The sequence below is a fragment of the Polypterus senegalus genome, chromosome 13, assembly GCF_016835505.1.
Source record: "Polypterus senegalus isolate Bchr_013 chromosome 13, ASM1683550v1, whole genome shotgun sequence".
NCBI lineage: Eukaryota > Metazoa > Chordata > Cladistia > Polypteriformes > Polypteridae > Polypterus > Polypterus senegalus.
This window is the reverse complement of record NC_053166.1, coordinates 97,121,544-97,146,676: the sequence shown is the minus strand read 5'-3', so window position 1 is coordinate 97,146,676 and position 25,133 is coordinate 97,121,544. Positions and strand designations below refer to the sequence as shown.

The window sequence follows — 25,133 nt, the reverse complement described above, 5'->3', positions numbered from 1 at the left end:
TGCTAACTTATAGGGAGGAAAAGACTATACCATAACTTACGACTATGAAAGAAATTTATATTCTATTCAAATTAAGCAAACATTAATATGAGTTTAACTCAAAACTTTAACTTTCTAAGATTGGCTCTTACAAATAGTTTATGAGTTACCTGTAATTGAATTTGTAAGTGTTTTAAGTTGTGTAAATGTGTTTCACTGTGCAAAGTATAAAATTAATTAGTATGGAAGACAGTAAAGACAGAAAGTGTAAATTTATATTAATGTTGAGATAATTATTACTTTTAATATTGAATATGTTCATGTGATGATGCGGGTTCACTCCAAGCTCCCTTCTTCCTTCTTCGGTAATGTTACCAATGAGCTAGGCAGTGAGGCACAACAAATGGAGCAAGGGGATGGTGTAATCAAGTGCCAAGTGTTTTTATTAAAATCATTAAACAAAAACAAAGTCAAAGTGTTCAAATCAATAAGTGCAGTGTCCCTGAAATATCCATAAATAAATAATCCATAAAAACAAGTGATGACTGGAGGTTAAAAAAAAAAACACAATAGAAAAAACAATGAGGTTAAAACAACGGCATGACCACAAAAAATAAATAGGAGCAGAGCAGGAAAGCAGGAAATTGAAGCAAAGGTTACTAATGTCCACATGAACATTAGATGGTGTATTACTTGGTGATAGCTTTAGAACTTTTGATCATGAATCTAAGTATATTGATTTGACTGTGCTGATGATGGCTAACAGCCATGATTGTTATACAGTAAATACATGCTTAATTAAGCACATAATAGATTAACGTATGGGAATGAGTTAAAAGTTACTTTACCCAAGTGACTCTCAGCTTGAGGAACACTTGACTCACATTTGGAAACCACTGGTGGTCTATAGAACCCACTCAGAATCACTTCGATAGATAAATAATTCAATCAATCAATCAATCAATCAATCAATCAATCAATTAGGCTGTGTGCATCCTACTTAGTTTATTATGGTTCTGGACGATTTAAAGTAAGGCTCCATAAATACATTAATAAATATTGCTAAAACCTGTAAAATAATAAAATAGAATAGGATTTATTGTTTTGCTAGAATGTGTCTGGCAGGAGCACAACTAAACATGAAGAGAGCTTTAACCCTAACACTCTTGTGTTGAGACATTAATAATCTGGGACAGTGATGCTACTTACTTTACATTAGCTCAATTATTAAATAAAAAGGATTATTGAATCTGATGCCTAATATGTACAATTATACAATTTACAATTATATATTGTTCTAACAATGTTTTTCAGTTAGCAGTACAGCAGCCACTTTGTTCATTTCAAGCAACACATAGAGTTTGTCAAATTTTCAAAATCCGACAACAAAGGCATTTATCATTTTCCTTATTGTAATGCAAAAAAAGCCCACTTACTGTACTAAACAACTATTTTTGGAAAAAGAAGTCACCCGTTGCCACTTAAATTTGAGTTCAGAGGAACACCAACTCCAGTCTCCAATATAATATATTTAGACATTCTCCTATCCACTTTCCCAAACTATTTTTTACTATAGAAGAAGAAGACTATCTAGGCAATGTCACATGCAAGGAAAGAAAAAACCTAGATAATACATCAGGTTATGGCACAGAAACATTTTGAGCTGTCTGAGAATAACTGTAGGAAAGGAAAGTAAATTTTAAATTGCCCACCCAGGAACAGTCATAATAATCTGAGAAGGAGGAGAGATTTTACTTGGTTAATCAATTTTGGCAATTGATTAAATAATTGGTTTAGACTCCTACTTTATTTACCTTACCTTTCTCTGTTGTGGAAGGCAGGTCCCCAGTCTTAACACTTACTGTATATCAGGGTAACTAAAGCACACTTGTTTTAAGAATTGGAATAATACTAGGATTATAGAAATAGGATAGTTGCATATGTACAGTATTTATATATGACAGGAAACAGGCAGACCAGACAGACAACTGTATAACATAAAGAAGCTGGCTGTTTATTTCTATTTAGATTTCTAATTTATCTTGGCACAGATAAATAGTTTTATGATACCAAGCCTTCAAAGATGATGTCCGATGTAATGTGGAGTTGCTGTTCTGGGTTCAAGTGGAGGATTTGTCTTGCATTGGAGTGCATTTTTTTTCTTTGTTGCATGATCCCTTTATCCATGGTGTGCACGTGTTTTTTTTTAGTTAAGCTCTTTGCCTTATTGTCTGCAATTTCAAAGAGAATAGCATTACTCTTTCTGGCACAATAAATTAAATACTGAAGTTGCCTTTTGAAGTAATTACTACTTTACAGGCCTTTTCAGACTGAGCTCAGTGCTTAGCTTGGTAGACTGGATCTAAAATTTCAGCTCCTGACAGAGGCAGCAGCTCATTAGCTTTCTGGTTGAAGAGAGAAAAGTTGTTTCAGAGATATTCAGTCATTTTTGCAGAGATTGCTCAGAAGTGACCCTTGGCACAGTGCCCCAGGGAATCCCCTGAGAATTTCCTCAGAGTTCCCTTAAGAGAGCCAAATGAGAGAACCAAAGAAACTCTTTAGGAGGGTGCAGTGAGTTTTAAGGGAATGTATAGCTTCTCCTGATTGGATTAAACTCACTACCAGTTACAAAGTCTCCAACTTATACCAACTCTGCAGAGACCATGACAGTGCTGGGATTCAAACACAAGAAAACAAAAATAGAGAAATATCAGTACTAACCATTGTTAGGATGATTTAAAGTTAATTAATGTTCATTTATTTGCTAGAAATAGTTATTCTGTCCATCAGTGTTGTTATTTATTGATTTACAGGTATTTGTTCTTGCTTGAGTCAATTTCACTCCTACTGACTCAAGAAGTCTGCAAATATGTCAGTTCAACATTTGTTTTATACCTTTGTTATCAGATAAAGTGCAGGCAGATCCTTGTATGAAGAATTCTGTCACTTATTTGGGAATGTAAGTTGGTTAGTTTGTTACAATTGGATTTTTGTTAAATCTGCTGCCTTACATCCGTGGTGTTCCACTAAAGCCTACCATGATGTCAAATGTCCACTTTATCCTACATAGCTCATTCAGATTGAGTCTTCTTAAAAAGAGGACCACCACCCTGCTTTGCCAATTCAGAGGCACTGCCCACGATGTCCATGCAATGTTGCAGAGACGTGTCAACCAGGACAGCCCCACAACATCCAGAGCCTTGAGGAACCCAGGGTGAACCTTGTCCACCCTAGGGGCCCCACCACTCCGGAGCTTTTTAACTACCTCTATGACCTCGGCCCCTGATGGCTGGAGGTGGCAGTTAAGATCTTTCTGACTGGTTCCTATGCCAGATGTTCCCAGCAAACCCTCATTATATGTTTGGGTCTGCCTGGTCTGTCCAGCAGCCTCTCCCGCCATCTGATCCAACTTACCACCAGGTGGTGATCAGTTTACAGCTCAACTCCTCTCTTCACCTGAGTGTCCAAGAGATAAGGTTGCAGATCCTACAACGTGATTACAAAGTCGATCATCGAGCTGCAACCTCGGGCGTCCTGGCGCCAAGTGCACTTATGGACACCCTTATGCTAGAACATAGTGTTCGTTATGGACAATCCATGGCCAGCACAGAAGTCCAACAACTGAACACCACTCAAGTTCATCCCAATCACACCTCTCCAGGTTTCACTGTAGTTGCCGACGTGAGTGTTTAAGTCTCCCATCAAGACGATGGAGTCCCCAGGAGCTGTGCCTCGCAGCGTTTCTTCCAGGGATTCCTAGAAGGCTGAGTACTCTGAACTGCCATTTGGCGCATAAACACAAACAATAGTCAGAGCCCTTCCCCCAACTTGAAGGCGCAGGGATGCAACCATCTTGTCCAACGAAGAGAACCCCAATATGCAGGCCTCGAAACGGGAGGCAATAAGCAGGCCCATCCCTGCCCGATGCCTTTCTCCCACAGCAAGTCCAGAGTGGAACAAAGTCCAGCCTCTCTCAAGAGTAATGGTTCCAGAGCTCAGACTGTGCGTAGAGGTGAGCCCGACTATATCTAGCTGATCTCGCACCAGTTTGGGCTTTATCCCCGCCAGAGAGGTAACATTTCATGTCCCAAGAGCCAGTTTCGACAAACGAGGGTCGGAACGCCAGAGTTCCCGCCTTCGGCCACTACCCATATCACATTTTGCACCCGACCCCTATGGCCTCTATTGCAGGTGGTGGGCCCACAAGAGAGGATTTCAAACCCTGAAAATAAAAATACAGAAATATCAGTGCTGACCATTGTTAGGATGGTTTAATGTTAATTAATATTCATTTATTTGCAAGAAATAGTTGCCTGAGTAAACTTCATAAGTACAATTCTCTATGTTCTTTCCATTACTTATAAATAGTATAGAGTCTCTCTTTCAATTGCCTTACCCAAAGCTTTCTTACATTTTTTTTCCCTTTAGGGTTTTGTTATTGTTTTTTTTTCTTGTCTTCTTAGGCAGACAAGGCTGGGGGGCTGTCGAAAAAACAGGGTCTTTTGAAGCCCATTGCAACACTCCTTGTGTGATTTTGGGCTATAAAAAAATACATTAAAATCCATTGTTGTTGTTACTGTTAAACTCTCAGGGAATTCCCAAGGGGACTCTGTCAAGGGTCACTCTTGAGCACATTCTCCAAAAATTATTGAATATTTCTTAACAACAACTGAAGCCAGCATTTCAGAAATGTACACCTTGTCAGTGTTTAAGACGCTAAATAGTAGTTTACAAAATTGACTTTTTTTCTCTTTGAAAAGCTACCTTCCCCTTTGCTTTTTTCAACCTGCAGTTGAAAGTTCCCCACTCTGCATTCTCACCATGTACTGTGTACTTTTAAGCAGTTACTGTATTAATTCTGTTTGCATACATGCTCCCAATTAGCAGACCAGAACTTTGCATTTTAGTATTTTACTGTCTCCTACTTTCCTACATGTCACTCTACTCTGAATCCTTTCAAGTGTCCTCTCCACTATTCAACATTCTAGAACTTTGAAGCCCCAATTTGTACATTCTGTCAGTCTCTTGTCTAATACTCTGTGTTCTGCCACTACAGAGTCTACAACTTTATTGTCTCCTGACCTGGATTTTGTTACACTCTTATCTACTGCTCTACAGTCCCTCTGTTTTTCCATCTACCATGAAGCTATCATTCTGCAGTCATTTCACTTTTTTCTTTACATTCTTTTCTCTGCTATTTATCACTCTCTCTATATATATAAAGATGATATACTAAGGTGAGAAGGTAAACACGCTGCCGCAGCATATCTCTTTGAGTTTTTTTTTTTTACATCTGTTTTGCTTGTTTTCTATTTCTTTTTCTGAATCTAAATCTATACTGGTCATAGCTATTTTCATTACTTTATGAAAGAATAGGTATAATAATAGTAGGACCTTATTGATGTCATTATTCATGTTCAAGTATGTGAAAAAGTTTAGTTTTTTTGTCTATGAGTAGTGCAGAATAGAATTATAATTCCATGAAAGTTTCAGCAGTGGACTTTGGTGGCATCTACTAGGCGTAAATGCAGCAGCTTCAGGCACCAAGTGTTATTTAAAATATAATTGTCTTGCTCATAATTTAGAATGTTTCTGCCCTAAACACACCCAGTTTTAATACATTCATCACACTTTTAGTTACACACCCTTATTGTCACTTTCTTGCTCCCAAAATCTGGTCCTGCAAGCCTTGGTCCTCACCCTATCCAGTTGAGCAGGTCTTTGCAAAGTTAAGAGCGAAGAGCCAAGGAACGTTCTGTCATTTCAGCACAGATCTCAGAAAAGCTACACTCACAAGCCCCAACTGGACTGTATTAGCCTACTGTGAGAGAGGAACCAAACAGAAGGAGACCAAGAGTAGAAGAACGAGGGGGAGGGAGATGCGTGCCATCAGCCTGGCACTGCCATTGGCAGCATGGCTCTTCAGTTCAGCATTGGCAGGTAAACATCTTTTTTCCTTACAATTTAAAACAATGGCTTTGTTAGATTAGTCATGCAGGACTTAAGTGTGTAAGATTATATATCAGTGCTAAAATATTGTAGTAAGTGGCCAAGAAGAAGCAGTGCTTTTCCAGTTAACTCCTGTAATACACTTGCAGCTGTAGCATTTTGAGCTACATTAATTATATGAAAATGTGCTATATAAATACATTTTGTTGTTGCTGTTGTTGTAGTGTGTATATAATAAAAAGCCGAGATAATTCAGCAGCAGTTCTTCATACCTTATGACCAGTATACCGAAGAACAGAACTGCCTAAGCAATGAGCCATGGATAAAATTCCCCACTGGGACCTTTGTTAAGGCAAACTATACATCTTTAGACTACTCATGTTGGAGTTTGCTTTTTTATTGTTTCATTTTTGTTCTGTGTCAGAATAGGAGCAAATTATCCAATAATACCCTTAAAGCTCACTAGGAGCCAATATTCACTTTAGCTTCCAATAATATCCATCCATCCATTATCCAACCCGCTACATCCTAATGACTGGGTCACAGGGGTCTGCTGGAGCTAATCCAAGCCAACGCAGGGCGCAAGGCTGGAAATGAACCCCGGGCATGGCGCCAGCTCACCACAGGGTGCGCACACACCCACCCACACACACCCCAGGGACAATTTAGAATTGCCAATGCACTAAACTGAATGTCTTTGGACTGTGGGAGGAAACCGGAGTACCCGGAGGAAACCCACTCAGACACGGGGAGAACATGAAAACTCCACGCAGGGAGGACATGGGAAGCAAACCCAGGTCTCTTAACTGCGAGGCAGCACCACTACCCACTGCGCCACTGTGCCACCCATGCTTCCAATAATATTCTTAAAAATTACGTCATACATAGATTGAAAACACAGAAAATAGAAAAAGATAGAAGAGTCAGTATGGCTCTGAAAGGAATCTGTTTAAAGAAAAGTGGCAGAGTAACTATACGTTCACAGCAGTATGTCCTTTATGCCAAGGTGTACAAATCTTCCAAGAGTATAACATTTAGATTTGCTTTGAAATAAAACATGATCACAGTATGTCAGAGCTATCAGATGAGAAGCGAAAAAGAAAATCCAAATATAAGTTGAGCAAATGTGCCATCCAAACCTTTAGTCAATTCATTTAGTTTCATATGATGCTCTTCAATGAGCAGAGACCCTGAGTGCTCAATCAGGTTTACAGTAAAATACAAGTTTTACAAAATACATAACATACACACATAACAGTACAGCATCAGTGTAGGTGCCCCAACGTTTATCATCTCTCCCACCAACCCGGCAATTAAAAGCAAAACTATGAGCGCAATAAAACAGTCCATTTATACGTGTTAAACTGTCTACAAGATGGTAGGAATGATCAGGAAAAGTGGAAGAGCTTTTCTCAAGGTTTGTGTAAAAATATTTTTCAGCATCTTTGCAGTATATAAGCCCTGATCAAGCTCAGCATTTTGAAATGTTGTAAATGCTGTATTTAATATTTGTCATGGGATATTGCAAAAACACCATCCAGTAGAACTGTGTGAGAGATGCAATAGTTTTTCATACTATCAATTTAAGCAATGGTTAATTATTCAGCTTGTTTAAATATTTTACACAATAAAATAGTCAATACTAACCATGAGATATTTGTGAATTTACTCCTGTATAATACTGTCAAAATTAAACACAATATTTTCTGATAAGATCTTCATTGGAGTGTCTAGAGAACATACAGTATAAGACAATAACTAGCAATACTTGCCCCCCAAACATGGACAGCAACCTCACCTACCCATCCTGTTAGGCTGTCATTTCACCCCTGTAATGAACCTTTTCATCAATATAAGCCAGATGTTTTTGGTACCCTGCCAAGATATAACATGACTGATCTAGATGGCATGGGTCCTTCCTTTACAACAGTAGAAGATATTTCAAAAGAAACACATTTTAAACACCTTACGGCTGGTGTGTATGATTTTTGTATAACACATGTAATTTGTCAAGGCAAAGTAAGGCTATTTATTTTATTCCAAAATATATTTTTACATATTTAAAGTGGAGGTGACCTGCAACTCCAAAAATATTGCATTAAGTCTTATTTTAGTTATGTACTTTGAACACAGTCAATCAGTAGTACTTTGTAACAATCCACCTTGAAAAAGTAATGAAACAGAATCATTACTAAATAATTTACTTGTTAAAGATTAAAAGTATCTGCAATTAAAAATACTTTAAAAAGTATAATTCCTTACGTAATCTACTAAAGTGCAGTAGTGAAAGCCAACATAATTTGTTATTTTATACCACTGTTTCAGTCTGTATACTAATAATAAGGCTACATTGAGACTGCAGCTAAAAGTGACTCAGTTCCAACTTTTAGCACATATTTTCTTTAATTTATATTTTTGACTGTTAAAATTCATTTTGCAAATATAAGAAATCAGAAGGGCGGCACGGTGGCGCAGTGGTAGCGCTGCTGCCTCGCAGTAAGGAGACCTGGGTTCGCTTCCCGGGTCCTCCCTGCGTGGAGTTTGCATGTTCTCCCGTGTCGCGTGGGTTTCCTCCGGGCGCTCCGGTTTCCTCCCACAATCCAAAGACATGCAGGTTAGGTGGATTGGCGATTCAAAATTGGCCCTAGTGTGTGCTTGGTGTGTGGGTGTGTTTGTGTGTGTCCTGCGGTGGGTTGGCACCCTGCCCAGGATTGTTTCCTGCCTTGTGCCCTGTGTTGGCTGGGATTGGCTCCAGCAGACCCCCGTGACCCTATTCGGATTCAGCGGGTTAGATAATGGATGGATGGATGGAAGAAATCAGATATAACTGTGTACTGATGTCTATCCTGAATTTGCAATATTATTAACAAATAAATCTTCTAACAGATGTGACCTAATAGACAATCATGAATCCCAGCTACCTGCTGACTGCTGATATTCTAACTGCTGACTTCCAGTTTTTCACAGTCAAGGATGTCTGTGAATTTGTCAGCACACAAAGGCACGTGCTCAAAGATCATGATTGCCAGATGTGTACATAAAAATCTGTGGATACAAGGGATGGTACATGACTGGTGGGAATAAGAAGTGGATGGTTTCATTTTAAAATATATGTTCAACAGTGTCAGAACTTTGCAAGATTTGAGGCACAACATTTCAGAAAACTTGTAGCAAGTGAACTATATCTGCTGGGTTTATTCTTTTTTTTTATTTCACATTTCCCTACAAAGATCAAAGAAACTGAATGTCACATGAGTGAAAAAAGCATCGAGGAACATTATACATGATTTTGAAGGCTTGCTATTTAACCCACCAGTTTAACAGTTAGAATACGGTGATAGTGACAGCACAATCATAATCTTAACATGCAGCCCCATAAAAATATATATTTTCTTTAGGTCCCTGAAATTAACTACCCTAACATAATTAGACAATTCTATGAAACTGAAGTATAATGAATGTTTTTAATCATTTATCTGTGTTTACTGTTTATTTTATCCTTAAAAATATATGTAAAGAGCACAATATCACTATGCATTGATAAGAAAATATGAAAAAAAGTTTTATGGTCATTTAAGTAGTATGGGTGACACAAAGAGGCAGAATAATATGCTTGTGTGGGATTAGGCAAAATTTGCAAACATCAACATTTGTATTGTTCATTCAAGTTAATAAGAAAATGCATTTCTTATTCACAGCTAACAATCTAGAAGAACAGAATCCCTTTATTGAACAACAACACTCAACATATTTCTACTCCTGCGCATTCAATGGGCAAAACCTATTTGAAGGAAATTCTGTAAACTTACCATGCAGCAACTGGTAAATATTTTCATTTGCTTTTAATATTTAACCATGAAGTGCAAGTTTTATTGATTAACTTCTACATATAGTTATTTGTGATTATCCAGCACTGTGTTCATGCATCATTCTATTGTGACGCCAGAATAGAAAATAGAATAAATCTGTGTACAAAAACCACTATTAGATGGTCAATGGTTTGACTGCAATATGGCCACTATTAATTTCTGTTTCTTTATTTTTTGTTATTTAAATATTAGATATGAAATGATTTTGCTGTATTTTTTCCTGGTGGTGGTGTTGTATTTAGCAGGGGGAACATAGTCCCTGATAGATAGACAGACAGACAGACAGATAGATAACAACACCTTGGATCCACTTCTCCTCCCCCTTCCTATAGTCACGCATGAGGACAGGCTCTCCTACAGCAAACTGTCTGTCCTTGGAGCGTGGTTGGTGGCACTCTTGTTGAGCATCTTGTGACCTGTGCACTACACCAGCAACACTGGGTTTCAGGAAGTCCAGCCGTGATCGCAGCTTGTGTCCAAGGAACAACATAGCTGGTGTCTCCTTTGTTGTTGCATGAGGGGTATTGCGGTATGTTAACAGAAATGTATCCAGGCGTTGTTGCACAAGTGCTGTGCCTCTAGAAGATTTTAAGGAATGTTTGAATGTCTGCACGAAACGCACGGCCAAGCCATTGGTGGCAGGATGGTATGGAGCTGAGCGGATGCGTTTTACTCCATTGGACTTCAAGAATGTACTAAACTCTTCAGAATAGAACTGAGGTCTGTTATCACTCACAAGGATGTGTGAAATGCTATAACGACTAAAAAGGCTCCTGAGCACTTCAATGGTCTTACTGGTGGTGGTGTTGTCCATAATATGAACCTCAGGCCACTTGGAATGTGCATCTATCACGACCAGGTACATATTTCCTTCAAATGGACCCGCAAAGTCCACATGTATCCTTTCCCAGGGACTAGTGGGCCACATCCAAGGGTGTAAAGGTGCTAGCCCAGGCTCTTTTTGCATACTCTGACAAGAGTGGCAGGATTTAGCTTGGAGCTCAATTTGAGAGTCGATGCCAGGCCACCATATGTAACTATGTGCCAAGCTTTTCATTCGCACTATACCTGGATGTGCTATATGGAGCTCTTTCAGAACCTGGAGGCGCAGTTTTGGTGGAACAATCACTCTCACACCCCACATGAGGCATACCAGTTGTATTGTAAGATCATGCCGGCGCAGTAAGTAGGGTGCCAGTTCTTCATCTGCATCCTTTGCAGATGGAAAATGCCCAGTGGTGACCATTTCCACAACACGAGATAAAATGGGGTCAGACATGGTGTGTCGTCTGATCTCGGTGTTACTAACTGGTAGGGTGTCCAACTGAGACATGTAAAATACATCTACTGCGCTTAGTTTCTCTTTGTGAGCATGGGGGAGTGGTAAGCGTGAAAGACCGTCAGCATCTGCATGTAATGCACCTTTCCGATATTGAATGGTGTAATCATGCACAGACAGGAGGAGTGCCCAACGCTGCATTTGGGGGGCAGCCATTGACGGCATACTTTTCAATTGGCTCAAGATGCAGGTTAATGGGTAATGGTCTGCAAGCAGCGTGAACTTTTTACTGTAGAGGTACTGGTGGAACTTATGTATTCCAAAGACTATCGCGAGCGCCTCCCTCTCGATCTGAGCATAATTTTGTTTTGCTTTACTAAGAGTTCGTGATGCATAAGCTATCGGTTTTTCTTTGCCATCAGGCATGACGTGCGAGAGCACAGCTCCGACCCCATAAGGTGAAGCATCGCACGCATGTCGAAGGGGCAGTTCTGGATGGTAATGGATCAATACCTCTTGAGATACTAGGAGTAATTTAGCGTCCCAGAATGCGGACTCACAGGCTGATGTCCATTGCCATGGCTTCTCCTTATTTAGCAGTTCATTCAGTGGTTTCAAGATAGTGGACAGGTCAGGGATGAAACTCTGTAGTAGTTTAACATTCCCAGAAAAGAACGTAATTGTCTAACCTCTTGTGGTGCTGGGGCCTCCACAATGGCACACACCTTTTCTGGTGATTTGTGAAGTCCTGCTGCATCAATTATGTGACCCAAGTATTCCACAGATTCCTGGAAGAAAAAGCATTTCTCTTGTTTGAGATGCAGGCCATACTCCTCTAGCCTACCCAGAACTGTATCCAGAGGTGGGTCTGCTCATCAGGGCTACTCACAAGGATATCGTCCAGGTAACAGTGAGTATATGACAGTCCGAGGAGCACTTGGTCCATAGCCTTCTGAAATAAAGAGGGTGATGACTCTACACCAAATGGTAAACGATTAAAACAAAATAGTCCTTTTTGCGTTAAGATAGTCAGCAGCTTCCTAGACTTCTCTTCCACCTCCATCTGTAGATAGGCATTGATAAGTCTAACTTACTAAAGTGTTGACCAACTGCTAGAGAGGCAAAAAGGTCCTCAATGCGTGGAATTGGGTACTTATCCACACAAAGAGCTGGGTTGAGTGTGACCTTGAAATCCCCATAAAGTCTAATTGTGCCATCCTTTTTGCTTACAGGCACCACGGGTGTGGCCCTGTCACTGTGCTCCACTGGTGAGATCACTCCAAGCTCAGTCAGGCGTTTTAGCTTGGCCTCCACTCGAGGTCAAAGAGCATAAGGGACGTTCTGTGGTGGACAGAATTTGGGTGCACTGTTAGGTCTGAGAGTCAGTCTGGCTTTAATTCCTTTCATTGTGCCTAGCTTTTTAGAGAAAACAGCTGAGTGTTTCTTTAACACAGACTCCAAGTTTTCTTTTTCTCTTTGCTTAATGGCATGCACCATTTTTAAGTCTTTCCAGTTCAGTTTAATAACACTCAGCCATTCTCTACCAAACATTGGGGGTGCGTCCACTTTCACTACATACATTGGCAACTTAGCACACTGATTATTTAATTTGACCTGCACTTTGATAACCTCTTCAGGTGCCAGCGGCTCCCCAGTGTATGTCTTTGGCATGACATCCGTGGGTTGCAGAGCCACTTGGCTCAGTGTGCTTCTGTAGTGCTCCCAGGATATCAGACACTGCAGCCCCTGTATCCAATTCCATTTCCTTCCCGTTTACTATAGGCAGCACGGAAATTCGTGAATATTTGCCTTTTTGAAACAAAGAATACAGTCCTAACTCATTGTCAGTATCACATTTATTTTCTTCACTCTCACTTTAACCTTTCCCTGCCTCGACATGATGAATTCTCTTCTTATTTTGCATCCTTCGCTTAATTGCATTATAAGATTTCCCTCTTTCCATTTCTTTTCTCTGTCCTGATAGCTTTTGGTTTTGTTCCTACACATGTTCTTAGTGTGGCCTTTTTTTCCACACTGGTGGCAGTCACGGCCTTTATACCAGCAGTCATCATCAGTATGATTCATTTTCCCGCAACGGCGGCATTTATCACAGTTTTTAGAAAGCACCGCATTCACTTTAAGGGAAGCACTTAACTGCTGCACGTCTTCGCAGAAACTGCGTAATCAACTGCTTTCTGAAACTGAAAAAAATCTTTCTCAGTCAACAGGCGCTTCTGAACAGTTTCACACTTTAGTCCACACACAAACCTGTCTCGTAGTGCGTCTTCCAAATATGCACCAAACTCGCAATGTTCCGAAAGACTTTTCAGCGCCGCTACGTACTGTGCTATCGTTTCCCCTTCCCCCTGATTACGCTTGTGGAACCGGTATCTCTCCGCTATCACGAGTGGTTTCTAGGCGAAATGGGCTTGTAAAACCTCCACAACATGGTGATACTCCATCTCCCCTGGCTTCGTAGGCGCTACCAAACTGTGTAGTAGTCCGTACGTTTTAGGTCCCATTACACTAAACAACACAGGCAATTTCTTCACGGCCGTAATGTCATTAGCCACTATGTAATGTTCAAAACGTCGTCCATTGCTTACCAGCGTCCTCGAAGGGATCCATCCGTCCGATTACTCCAGCCATGTCATCGGCACCTTGCACTCCACGTTAGACACAGAGGCGGAAAAGAGGCTACTTTAAACAGTCTAAACCAGCTGACTAGCTAGCCACTACACAGCGCGGTCGGTTCTTCTCGTTGACACAACTTGTCGCCAATTTATGTTATGTTGCGTGATACTTCATTTCATAAATACACACAAACCTTTTCTGTAATGGTCGCAGTATCCAAACACTAATTTCTTTATTACATTCACCAACAATAACACTCTAGTGTGCACCACATATACTGTATATTGCTTGGTGCCACCTACTGGTTACTATCGGCATTGCGAAACATGTAGTTTAATACAATACATAACATATCTATTTTGGAATAAGGCTGTAAAATAACAAAATGTGGAAAAAGTGATGCACTGTGAATACTTTCCGGATGCACTGTATAACCTTCAATATTGTTTTCAAGTTCAAGTTTGAAGCACTTGCTATTTCACTCTCTGTATATCCTAGCTCACCTTTACTGTTCTTAGACAGGCTCAGGTCCAAGGGGTCATTTAGCAAGTCTAAGCCCCTTCCCAATTATCATGTAGAGCCCCTGACCCAGGCTGTCTAGTATACTGTTACTTGATGGATTTTAGAGAATTTATCACTCCATGCTTCAGATGCTCCACTTCTCATTATGGTCTGGAGCTGAGGCTGTTCCTAATGCTCATCACATCCTCCTTGATTGTTCTTTTACTTCTAAAATTTTGAAAGAATTTATTTGGGTCAGTTTTTTCCTTTTTACAATATTTCTCTCAAACTGTCTTTTAGCCTTCCTAATATTTTTTTAATTCTCATATGCCCTACAGTATCACTGGAGTTACTAGTGTTATACATCTTAAACAGCTGTTTTTTTTTCTTTTTTAACTTTCTTTTTAGTTCTTTATTTATCCACTTTTTCATTTTCTCTAATTTCTTACTGATTCTGAATTTTGGAATGAATTTGTCCTGCATTATAAGTAGAACACTTTTAAACCTGACCTACATCTCAACTGTCTCAGTACTTTAGCACCTCTGCTCTAAGTTTGCCTTATTAAAATTAAATTTAGCTGTTTTTGTTTTAGAATAAGCACTGTGCCAAAACATTGACCTGTTGGTACTCCTCATCCCTACCTATCACCTCAGATTTATCAGAACCATCTCCAGCAGACCCCCGTGACCCTGTGTTAGGATATAGCAGGTTGGAAAATGGATGGATGAATCATCCAGCTCTGCAAAGTCCTCAAAATGGTTAGAAACCTCACACTCTGGGGTTGATTCCTCTAGACAGTGCACATCTGTAAGATTGTGTTTACGTCTGACCATGATACATCTCATGTACTTGTACCTCTCTTTCAGGAGTTTTCCCCTTAGCAACTTTCATGATGCACAATATCTCCCTAAAGGACATCTGGGCAAGAACCAACACAGGCTAACCATCTCATCTATGAAATTAACAACCCTAAGCTATGGGGTGCTTTCTGGCATTTTGCAAAATGTAAAATTCCTGAAAGCAAAAAGAGTTTTAGGAGTAAACACTGTATTTTAATCAAGTTTCTCTTCATCTGGGACCAGACAGCTTGATTTAGAGAAGAGTTCCAAAGACAATACAAAAGGAAATTACAGCAATATTAAGCATTTCAATATTCAGTCAGCAGGCAATAGGCTAAGGTAGCTCCTTTTGTATCATCCTTTTAAAATGGTTTTATTTTTAAAAATTAGCCAAGTAATTGATAACTATCCCATCCACTACCTCCAACCTTTCTTTCTCTTTGTAAGCAGTAGCAAGTTCTTGGTTATGTAAAAGATTTCTTTGTTTCAGCTAAAGCTCTTACTTTTAAGTCTGTAGATGTTTAGATTAAAAAAAAACTTTTACAGTTCGTAAAACTTCTAATTTTAATAGAAATATTTTATTGTGTATGTTTAAATCCAAATCTAAATCTATGTGTAAATATGTATATATACAAGAGACACATTATCTTTTGTCACAAGAACAAGACATGGACAGATAAAGGGTTGGGGCAGCCACCCGTATAATGTGGTATCCTGGCTGCAAAAGTCGTTTTTCAAAAATACAGAGCACTGAAGTGCATTCAACTGAGTCCAAAACAAGACTGAGGAAACAAAGGAAAAGGGGCAGGTTTTAAAGGGGAGACAGGAAGTGAGGTCATATGGATCTGGCACGTGGTCTTCCACCATTGGCTCGTAGCCGGAGGTGACATCAGAGGGACTGGAGCTGGTGTGGCCGACTTCCATTGGCTCAGTCCCGAAGTAATGTCAGGAGAGCCAGGTGAAATCCCCCAGGAATGGTCTACAGGCAAGGGAGAAAAGAGTCAGTGCACTCTGCCACACCCCGGCATGCCTCCGAAATGCCTTTACTCAAGCCCTTTAGCTGCCTCCCATGCACATGTGTGTGACAAGGCCCCCTTAGGCCAGACCGGGTCGGGCGACCTAACCGAGAGGTCATGAACCCGAGAAAGAGCATCAGCAATGGCGTAGAGAGCGCCCGACGATGAACGAGCAAAACCTTGTACGGCTGTAGGTCAAGAAACCACCGGGTGACCCGCGGATTCGACTCCTTGTGGAGGGCCATCCACTGTAGAGGTGCATGGTCCGTGAGAAGGGTGAATTCCCGGCCCAACAGGTAGTACCTCAGCTGAGTAATCGCCCATTTAATCGCCAGAGCCTCCCTCTCCACCGCAGCATACCTGGTCTCCTGGTCCAACAGTTTCCGGCTCAGGAACATGATGGGGTGCTCCACACCATCGACGCTTTGGCTCAGCACGGCCCAGGCCTGTGTCGAAGCGTCCGTCTGGAGGATGAAAGGCAAAGAAAAGTTAGGTGCCATCAAAACAGGTGTGGACGTAAGGGCCTGCTTTAAGTCACCAAATGCAGCGCCTGTTTTTTCAGTCCATACCACAATGTTCGGGGCCCTCTTCTTTGTTAAATCAGTCAAGGGCGCCGCTCTCTCCGAAAACCGGGGTACAAACCGGCGGTAGTACCCGCTAACCCGAAAGGCTTGGACCTGCCGCTTGGTTCATGGACGGGCCATTTCAGAATGGCATCAATTTTGGAGCACTGTGGCCTTACGGTACCCGACCCACCAGGTAGCCTAAATATTTGGCCTCGCTTAATCCAAGAAGCATTTCTTGGGATTAATCCGAGCCCGCCTCACCAAGTGTCCGTAATACCGCTTGGACATGCTGTAGGTGTTCCTTCCATGTGCTGGAATAGATGACCACGTCATCCAGGTAGGCAGCACTGTATGAGTTATGAGGCCGAAGCACTTTGTCCACCAGACGCTGAAAGGTTGCTGGAGCCCCGTGTAACCCAAATGGAAGGACACGATACTGCCAGTGTCCGCTAGGGGTACTAAACGCGTTTTTTTCCTTCGCGGAGTCCGTTAAAGGAACCTGCCAGTACCCTTTGTCATGTCAAGTGTGGTCAGGTATTGAGCCTGTCCAAGCCTCTCGAGGAGGTCGCCCACGCGTGGCATTGGATAAGCATCAAATTAGGAGACTTGATTAAACCGACGGAAGTCATTGCAGAACCTCCAACTTCCGTCAGGCTTACCGACGAGCACAATGGGGCTGGACCAGGGACTATAACTTTCCTCAATCACACCTAGCTCCAGCATGCGCTTGATCTCAAGCTCCACTTCAGCCTTTTTTGCCTCGGGAAGACGATACGGCGTTCTCGGACAACAACCCCGGCTCTGTCACAATGTTGTGCTCAATCAGAGAGGTCCTTCCGGGTTCTCACTGACTACCTCCCGAGCGGTCCGGATAACTGTTTCCAGCTCCTGCCGCTGTCTGGGACTTAAGTCCGTGCGAAGTTAAGGTCGTGTGTGTGAGCGAAGAGTGGCGGGGGCTGGCGGAGGAGGGATCGGGTCCCTGTCCTTCCACGGTTTCAGCAGGTTCACATGATAAACCGCTCCTTTGGCCGGCGCATTGGGTTGACTCACCAAATAGTCGACCAGTCCCTTCCTCTCCTTAACCGTAGGGGCCCTGCCAGTGGGCAAGCAATTTAGAGTGGGAGGTAGGCACTAGGACCATGACCCGATCTCCCGGGGGAACTCCCGAAGAGACGTGCCCGGTTGTAGTACCGGCCTGTGCTGCTTGAGCCTCCTCCATGTGACTTTTAAGGACAGGCGAATCTTTCCAAATCTATCGCGTAACTGCGGTATACTCCAGTATGTTTGTGGAGGGAAGAGCCTCTTCTTCCCAGCCTTCTTTCAAAATATCTAATATGCCCCGAGGTTGTCGCCCATACAGTAGTTCAAAGGGGAGAACCCGTGGAGGCTTGTGGGACTTCCGATAGGCAAAAAGGACGAGGGGGAGGAGCTGATCCCAGTTCCTTCCATCCTCGCTGACCACCTTACGCAGCATTTGCTTGAGAGTTTGATTAAACCTCTCTACTAATCCGTCGGTTTGAGGATGATACACGAGGTCTTTAAATGCTTTATTTTCAGTAATCTGGCAGTCTCCTTGAACGTTTCCGAGGTGAAGGGGTCCCCTGGTCTGTCAAGACTTCTTTGGGGATCCCCACGCCAATACCCCTAGTAATTCCCGTGCGATGGCTTTAGAGGTAGCTGAGCGCAACGGAACAGCTTCGGGTATCGTGTAGCATAATCCACGAGGACTAAAATGTACTTGTGTCCTCGGGCTGAGGGCTCCAGGGGTCCCACCAGGTCGACCCCGATTCTGTGGAAGGGAACGTCAATCAGTGGAATAGGAACAAGAGGAGCACGGTCCCTCCTAGGAATTTGTCGCAGTTGACACTCCGGGCAGGAAGCGCAAAAGCGACGAACCTCCTCATTAATTCCTGGCCAGTAGAAACGGAGCTTGATCCGCTCCAGAGTTTTTCAGGCCCAGGTGGCCACCTAGGAGGTGGGCGTGTGCTAGCTGCAGACCTGCCGCGGAAGGTACGCTGCACTAGCAGCAGCCTTCTCCTGCCCGTCATACATTGCTACACGGTAAAGGAGGTCATTATCTAGCACAAAGTAGGGGCCCTGTGGCATCGACTGATTAGTGCGCTGGCCATTGACAAGGACCACTGCATTTTTTACAAACTTCAGGGAGTCGTCATTCCATTGCTCCCTTCTAAAAGAAGCCGGCGTTTCTTTAAATTGGAACCGCAACACGGAGAGAGGGTCAGCGTCGACCTCAATGGGCGTGGTTTCCTCCCGCTCCGCCGGGCGTTGGTGGATGATGTGTTAGCCCGCGGCGCCCGGAGTTGCCACGTCAGTCAGGCGACCGCCGTCTCTCTCTGCCGGCTGATTACACGGCGTGGAGGCAGCTTGAGACGGGTTATCTCCGTCCATAACGAGGCCCAAATTAACCCCGGGAGTGGTATGTGTCTCACGCTTTTGATTTTAGACCAGTCCCGCCCTAGTATCACCGGGTGTGGAGGATCAGGTAGGCACGCTACGGTGAGTTTACGAACCGACCCTCCGTAACTGATGACACAGCGGCGGACCTGTACCAGCGGATGTCTCCGTGGACACAGGTTATACCGGTCTTAAATTTTAGCCACTGTTGCGGTTGCACAAAGCGGCGGGCAACAATGGAAATGTTGCTGCGGTCGAACAAACCTGTGGTCTTGTGTCCGTTGGCGATCACCACGCCAGTATGTGGGACCGCCAACGGATTAGCCAGAGCACACCAACCCCTCCTCGCCCTCCACCTGCATTCCTCCTGCCTCCAAGCGGTTTTGCGCGCCAGCACCGCTGGACGCCATCAGCTCCGGATTGTACAGGGAGGGGCTAGGCCTTGGAACGTACCCCGGCTGAGTTTGACATGAGGGCGGTTCTGCTCCCCCAGAGTGTGAGGCCGCCCTCTGCGTCTCCATAAGCTCTATGAGCTCAGACATGTTCTTAAACTGCTTGCCCCAAACCGGCTGGGTGAAGCCACGGGGAAGCGCTTCCAGGAGCAGATAGCAAGCTACCTGCTCTATTATTTGGTAGGGGTGTTTTCAAATGGCCGTAGCCAATGCCCTACCATTGCCCATAAGGACCAGGCTTGTTTGTTGGTCGGCCACTCAGGGTCCAACCTCCATTTTTTAATTTTATTCACCTGCCAGTCTGGGGCACCCCTAGGTGGTAAATGGGGCTTTGGTTTCACAGGGAGGCAGGCACTCTCCCCCAGGAGAGCATACTGAGTCCCTTTTGCCTCCCCCCTCCAGGGCAGCCCAATTCTGTGAGCCCCACCCGCACACTCCCTGGCCTCTCCAGATGGCCTAGTTATGAGTGCTGGGAGCGGAGCCCGCACCGGGTCACGCCGAACCACGGGGCACCCTCCCCCTGAATACTCGGCCCTGCGCTCCCACCTGGGTATATTGCAGGTCCTGTCCCCTTTTCTTCTGGGACTTCTCCATCCTGCCGACTACGCCACTGTCACAAGAACGAGACATGGACAGATAAAGGGTTGGGGCAGCCACCCATATAATGTGGTATCCTGGCTGAAAAAGTCGTTTTTCAAATACAGAGCACTGAAGTGCATTCAACGAGTCCAAAACAAGACTGAGGAAACAAAGGAAAAGGGGCAGGTTTTAAAGGAGGAGACAGGAAGTGAGGTCATATGGATCCGGCACATGGTCTTCCACCATTGGTTCATAGCCGGACGTGACATCAGAGGGACTGGAGCTGGTGTGGCCGACTTCCATTGGCTCAGTCCCGAAGTGATGTCAGGAGATCCAGGTGAAATCCCGGGGATGGTCTACAGGCAAGGGAGAAAAGAGTCAGTGCACTCTGCCACACCCCGGCATGCCTCCGAACTGCCTTCACTCAAGCCCTTTAGCTGCCTCCCATGCGCACGTGTGTGACACTTTTACATATTCATGTGATGTATAAATCACAGTGATATATTGATTATTGATTAAATTTACTGCAGCAGTTTATCTCCTGGATGGCTGCCATGCCTATTTCTCATACCCTTTCTTCTTTGACAGCTCCTGTGTTAATGGAAAGATGTCCTGCTTGAAAAATCTCTTCTGCAAAGGTAAAATTTAAAGAGTATTATCTGTGTTATAGCAATACAGCTAAGTCTTGTGAAAACAGAATAACATGTCAGAGGAACTTCAGTTTTGAAGGACTTACGCTAGAAAGTGGTTGAGGTGGATTATTTACATTTTGTCTCACCTTCATCTCATAAAGTAGATGCCAGATATCATCAAACTATAAAAATGAGTAATTGCATTTTATGAAGTAAAACAAGCTTGTAAAATAGAGCATCAGATAAAAATATGAATTTTAAGAGAAACAAACACCACAGAAGTAGATTATAATTAAAAGGGGATTTGTCGTACCAAACGTTCAACTTTCATGATGTTTTTGCTTGCAGGTGTATGCTCTGTGACTGGCTCTCTGATTGGGCGTACGTTTGATGACACTACTTTTCAGGTTTTTGGGCCTTGTCAGTACATCTTGGTAAAAACTGAACAGTTTACCATTTTTCTGAACAGCATGCCCTGCCTGACGGTAAGAATGCTTTCATTTAGTATTATGATTGTAGAGAAATGAAAAATGTACTATATAGATATATATATATACTGTAGTCTGAATGCAATGAGAAAACATGAAGCTGCAACAATACTCTTTTTTTCCTCTTTATCTATATTTGTCTGCCTAAAAACAGATATAAACCTACTGAAAGCACTCCATAAATTGATATTAAAAATACAAAAGGAATAAAGATAAAAGAGAACACAAAATACTAAAAATAAGAAACAACTCAACTCAGTCTAGATGGCATGTTTTTTATCTTCAGCTATTCGACCGAGTGAATTGCAAACTTAGCCATTTTCCTTGTATACCAAAGCAAATGCCCTTCTCACTTTATGTCTTGCATGATCCAGTGATGCTTCACACCAACCCTAATTTTAATTGTAGACTCATTCTCTCTCTTAGTCATACTGCCTTTGAAGTCCACCTAGAGGCCACTTTTATGCTAAGTCCAGAAATCACACATTCAGATTATAGGCTAAAGCTCTTTAGCATCAATAGCACCAGGCTAGAGCCGCTTCTCACAGTTACTGCACCACTAAACTCTGAGCAGTTCTTAGAGAGCCAGCTCTTAAATTAACTGCATGAGCCCACTCATGTCAGTCATTGACTGTGTATGGACCTCAAATGATCTGGAGGTTTCTTTGCTTATTTCCAGTCCTCAGTGCTATCTTTCTCATTCTTACATGGCCTACTAACTCAGTTTCTATATAAGTAATAGCTTTCTCCTAATATTTTCATGCCTGAAAATTCTGCTAGCTTGTTCAAGTCAAACCTCTTTTGTTCTTTAAATATTTCTATTTACTATGTGCAGGTCCAAAAAATCCACAAATTTACAAATAAAAAGAAATAATGGAGACATACTTAACTATATAAAAGTACTATCATTTAAATTAATAATACTGTAAACACATTTGAAAACCTCAATAGAAATATAATAGAAATCATACTAACAGAAAAACTGGCTATCAGAAATTCATTGCAGTTTATAATAAGAGGATAGAAAACTACTAACAGCTCAACGGTGCTGAGTTCTCTTGAAACCCTGGGGAAACATTACTAATATTCCCTGTTACCCTAGAACCTTTACAGAAATATTGTCTGATGTTCTTTGGTGATCATCTAGTATACCACCAGAGGCATAATGAGATGTTCTGCCTTGCCAATGTAGTTTACAATCTCTCATGTAGGTCTTGGTAGCCCCATTACCCCAGAAAGCACTCAAAATACATATTAAAAGATGCCTCACAAGCAAAATGACTGAATCCACGTTGTTGTTCTGTTTCTTTTCTAATCAGAATGAAAAAGCAGTCTGTATTCAGTCTGTGGTTTTCACAGTTCCTGGCAGCATCACCTTGACGATATGGAATAATGGAAGTGTAACATCCTCAGCAGGAGAAGTGACCATGCCTTACCTGATGGAAAGTAAGTTTTATTTACATTAAAGGTAGATTTCTTTGTGACCTGGAGTAAATGTGTTTAATACATACGGGCCGATGTAACCTCAGGCAGAAACAGTTGACCATGCTTTCTGTCACCAAGATTGTTATGTAAATGATATGTACTTAATGCAGATGGCTAACAATTTTCCCATGAATTGCATAGACTACCTAACTGTGAAGAAGGTGACCTCAGACTTCTTAGAACTTACATCTACTTTTGGAGTTATCATCCAATATGATCCGGAGGGGAACAGGGTCTATACTATTCTTGATTCATCCTATGGTGGAAACACTAAAGGTCTATGTGGAAACTATGATCATAACAAGAACAATGAGCTAATGTGAGTGGCTGTTTCCTAAATAGCATACCTTTCCTTTTTTAGTTTTCTTGCTTAGTTTAGGCAATTAGTTCTTCTATCCATGCAATAATTTCTGTTGTAATTTTGTTTAACACATCTGATAGCCTTCAGTAATTGAAATACTTAAATTCACATTTCTAAGCTATGTGCTATATGTCATTACCCCTGTTTGATTTGTAGTGAGAAAAAAAACAAATACTTGGAAGGTCTGTTAGATCAATCCTTCTCTAAATGTTTAAAATTGCTTTAACTCCCAGAGTTCTTAAGGGAGCATGAATAGTTCTGACATTGGTTGTCTGTGAACTGTTGCTTGTGTGCATTCTATATTTATTACTTGATTTTTGCTGCAATCCTGTTTGTAACCACCATGGTGTTTAAAATTTGTTTCCTCAGGACCCCCAGTGGTATGCTAGAAACCCATTCATATTACTTCGTTCAGTCATGGAAAGTTTCATCAGCATGTACAGATATAGTTAAAAACGAAATTACTGTTGGTAGGTATTCAATTTTTTACTTCATATTATTTTCCCTAAAACTCAAAAAATAATGATTACTTATTTCTTTAATGCTTTCACTTTGGAAATAACTCATATATTGGATTTTGTTTATTATTATTATTATTAATGTGCAAGTGATCATTTACACCTATTTGTAAGAAGAAAATAGAATTATTCATTTTTGTGACTTTCTAACAATAATGTTAACACATGTGCTTTCTCTGAGATGGTCTGCAAAATGAATGGCTAAAATTATTTATTTTTTGTACCTGTGTTTTCCCAGAAATAGAAAAATCTACAATCACATTTAAAAACTAATAGTATCAAAAGTAAATGAAAGGAATAATGCTTGTAAATAATAATTGACTTTTAATCCTTCTTGCTGTTGAAATGGGATAATGTAACTTAAAACAAAGATATTGGTTAAAATTTCATTATAATGCAATATGCATAATGTGTAATATGTCCTAGCATATGTTTTATGATTAAGTGATATTCATTTATTTTTCTAGCTGATCCAGCATGGATAACAGCAGAACAAGAATGTCAGAAACTTAAGAGTTCAGTTTTTAAGGATTGTGAATCTGTGGTTGACCCATATCAATATGTGGAAAACTGCAAACTGAGCATCTACAACAAAGGCAATGACGAAAAAACCCTGTGCTCAATCCTTATCGATTACGCTGACCAATGCTTGCGAAATGAGATTAACACACAGGTCTACGAAGCATTCCCTGAGTGTGGTAAGTTTCATTAGTTTTAAAAATAAATAAGTTAATGATGGAGTCAATCATCTTCAGATGAATGTATGCTAGAGATTTTTCTCTGTCTTCTTAAATTACTACGTTCTGAAGACAAAATAGGAATATTGTTAATTTCAAGTTGCGCCAATTTTTAAATAAAATTATATATAAGGATGGAAGGTTTTGCTTTGCTTTTTAGTACCCAAAATACAATTTTAATTTTTGACATAAATTTATTGAAACCCATGTAACTTTAAAATTCACAGAGTATGGACCAAGCCAAGAGTCCTGCATCTGTTGTGTCTTATGTACTGTATAAATACTCTTTAGGTTTTCTTGTAATGTATAACAGAATCTCTGTTTGACTTTTTACTTAACTTTAGAATTCATAATGTATTACGTTGAACATAAGTGTTAACATTGACTCTAATTTTGTTTATTTTTTTGAGAGTTTATTAAATAATTTAGCATTTCTCTCTTGCAGCTTCCCAATGCACAGACCCAAATGCTGTATTTGTATCTGATGGCAGTCTTGCCCAGAGTGACTGTCGATCACTTTCAGACAACCTAGTTATCGAGTATGCTACTGAATTCTTCCCACCTGGATGCATCTGCTCAGAAAATTACTATTATGACTCCCTGACAAACAGCTGTGTCACTGCGTAAGTTGATTCCTCAAAATACTAGTGAAACATAAACATTTTTGTTTTTACATAAACACCAAAGGGACACTAAAGTCATGAGATTAGAACTAGTATATACAGTAGTTAATTTATAGTTTGTTACAAAGATAAATATCTGACTCAGTACTCTTAAAAATAGACCATTACTATATTTGTTCAATAACAGTACTTATTGACTTTGTTTACCAG

At 41.4% G+C, this 25,133-nt stretch overlaps 1 protein-coding gene across 1 annotated transcript in view; it reads left to right on the top strand.

Annotated features, from left to right (window-relative positions):
• The first annotated feature begins 5,610 nt into the window (after positions 1 to 5,610).
• LOC120543370 (otogelin-like protein) overlaps positions 5,611 to 25,133 on the top strand; it is a 53,302-nt gene continuing 33,779 nt past the window's right edge. Inside the window, exons 1-9 of the mRNA XM_039776411.1 lie at positions 5,611 to 5,919; positions 9,627 to 9,750; positions 20,668 to 20,717; positions 21,060 to 21,196; positions 22,519 to 22,645; positions 22,826 to 23,003; positions 23,415 to 23,515; positions 24,031 to 24,261; positions 24,746 to 24,923. Of these exons, the coding sequence (XP_039632345.1) occupies positions 5,859 to 5,919; positions 9,627 to 9,750; positions 20,668 to 20,717; positions 21,060 to 21,196; positions 22,519 to 22,645; positions 22,826 to 23,003; positions 23,415 to 23,515; positions 24,031 to 24,261; positions 24,746 to 24,923 (1,187 nt within the window). The 5' untranslated portion in view covers positions 5,611 to 5,858. The remainder of the gene's footprint in view (positions 5,920 to 9,626; positions 9,751 to 20,667; positions 20,718 to 21,059; positions 21,197 to 22,518; positions 22,646 to 22,825; positions 23,004 to 23,414; positions 23,516 to 24,030; positions 24,262 to 24,745; positions 24,924 to 25,133) is intronic.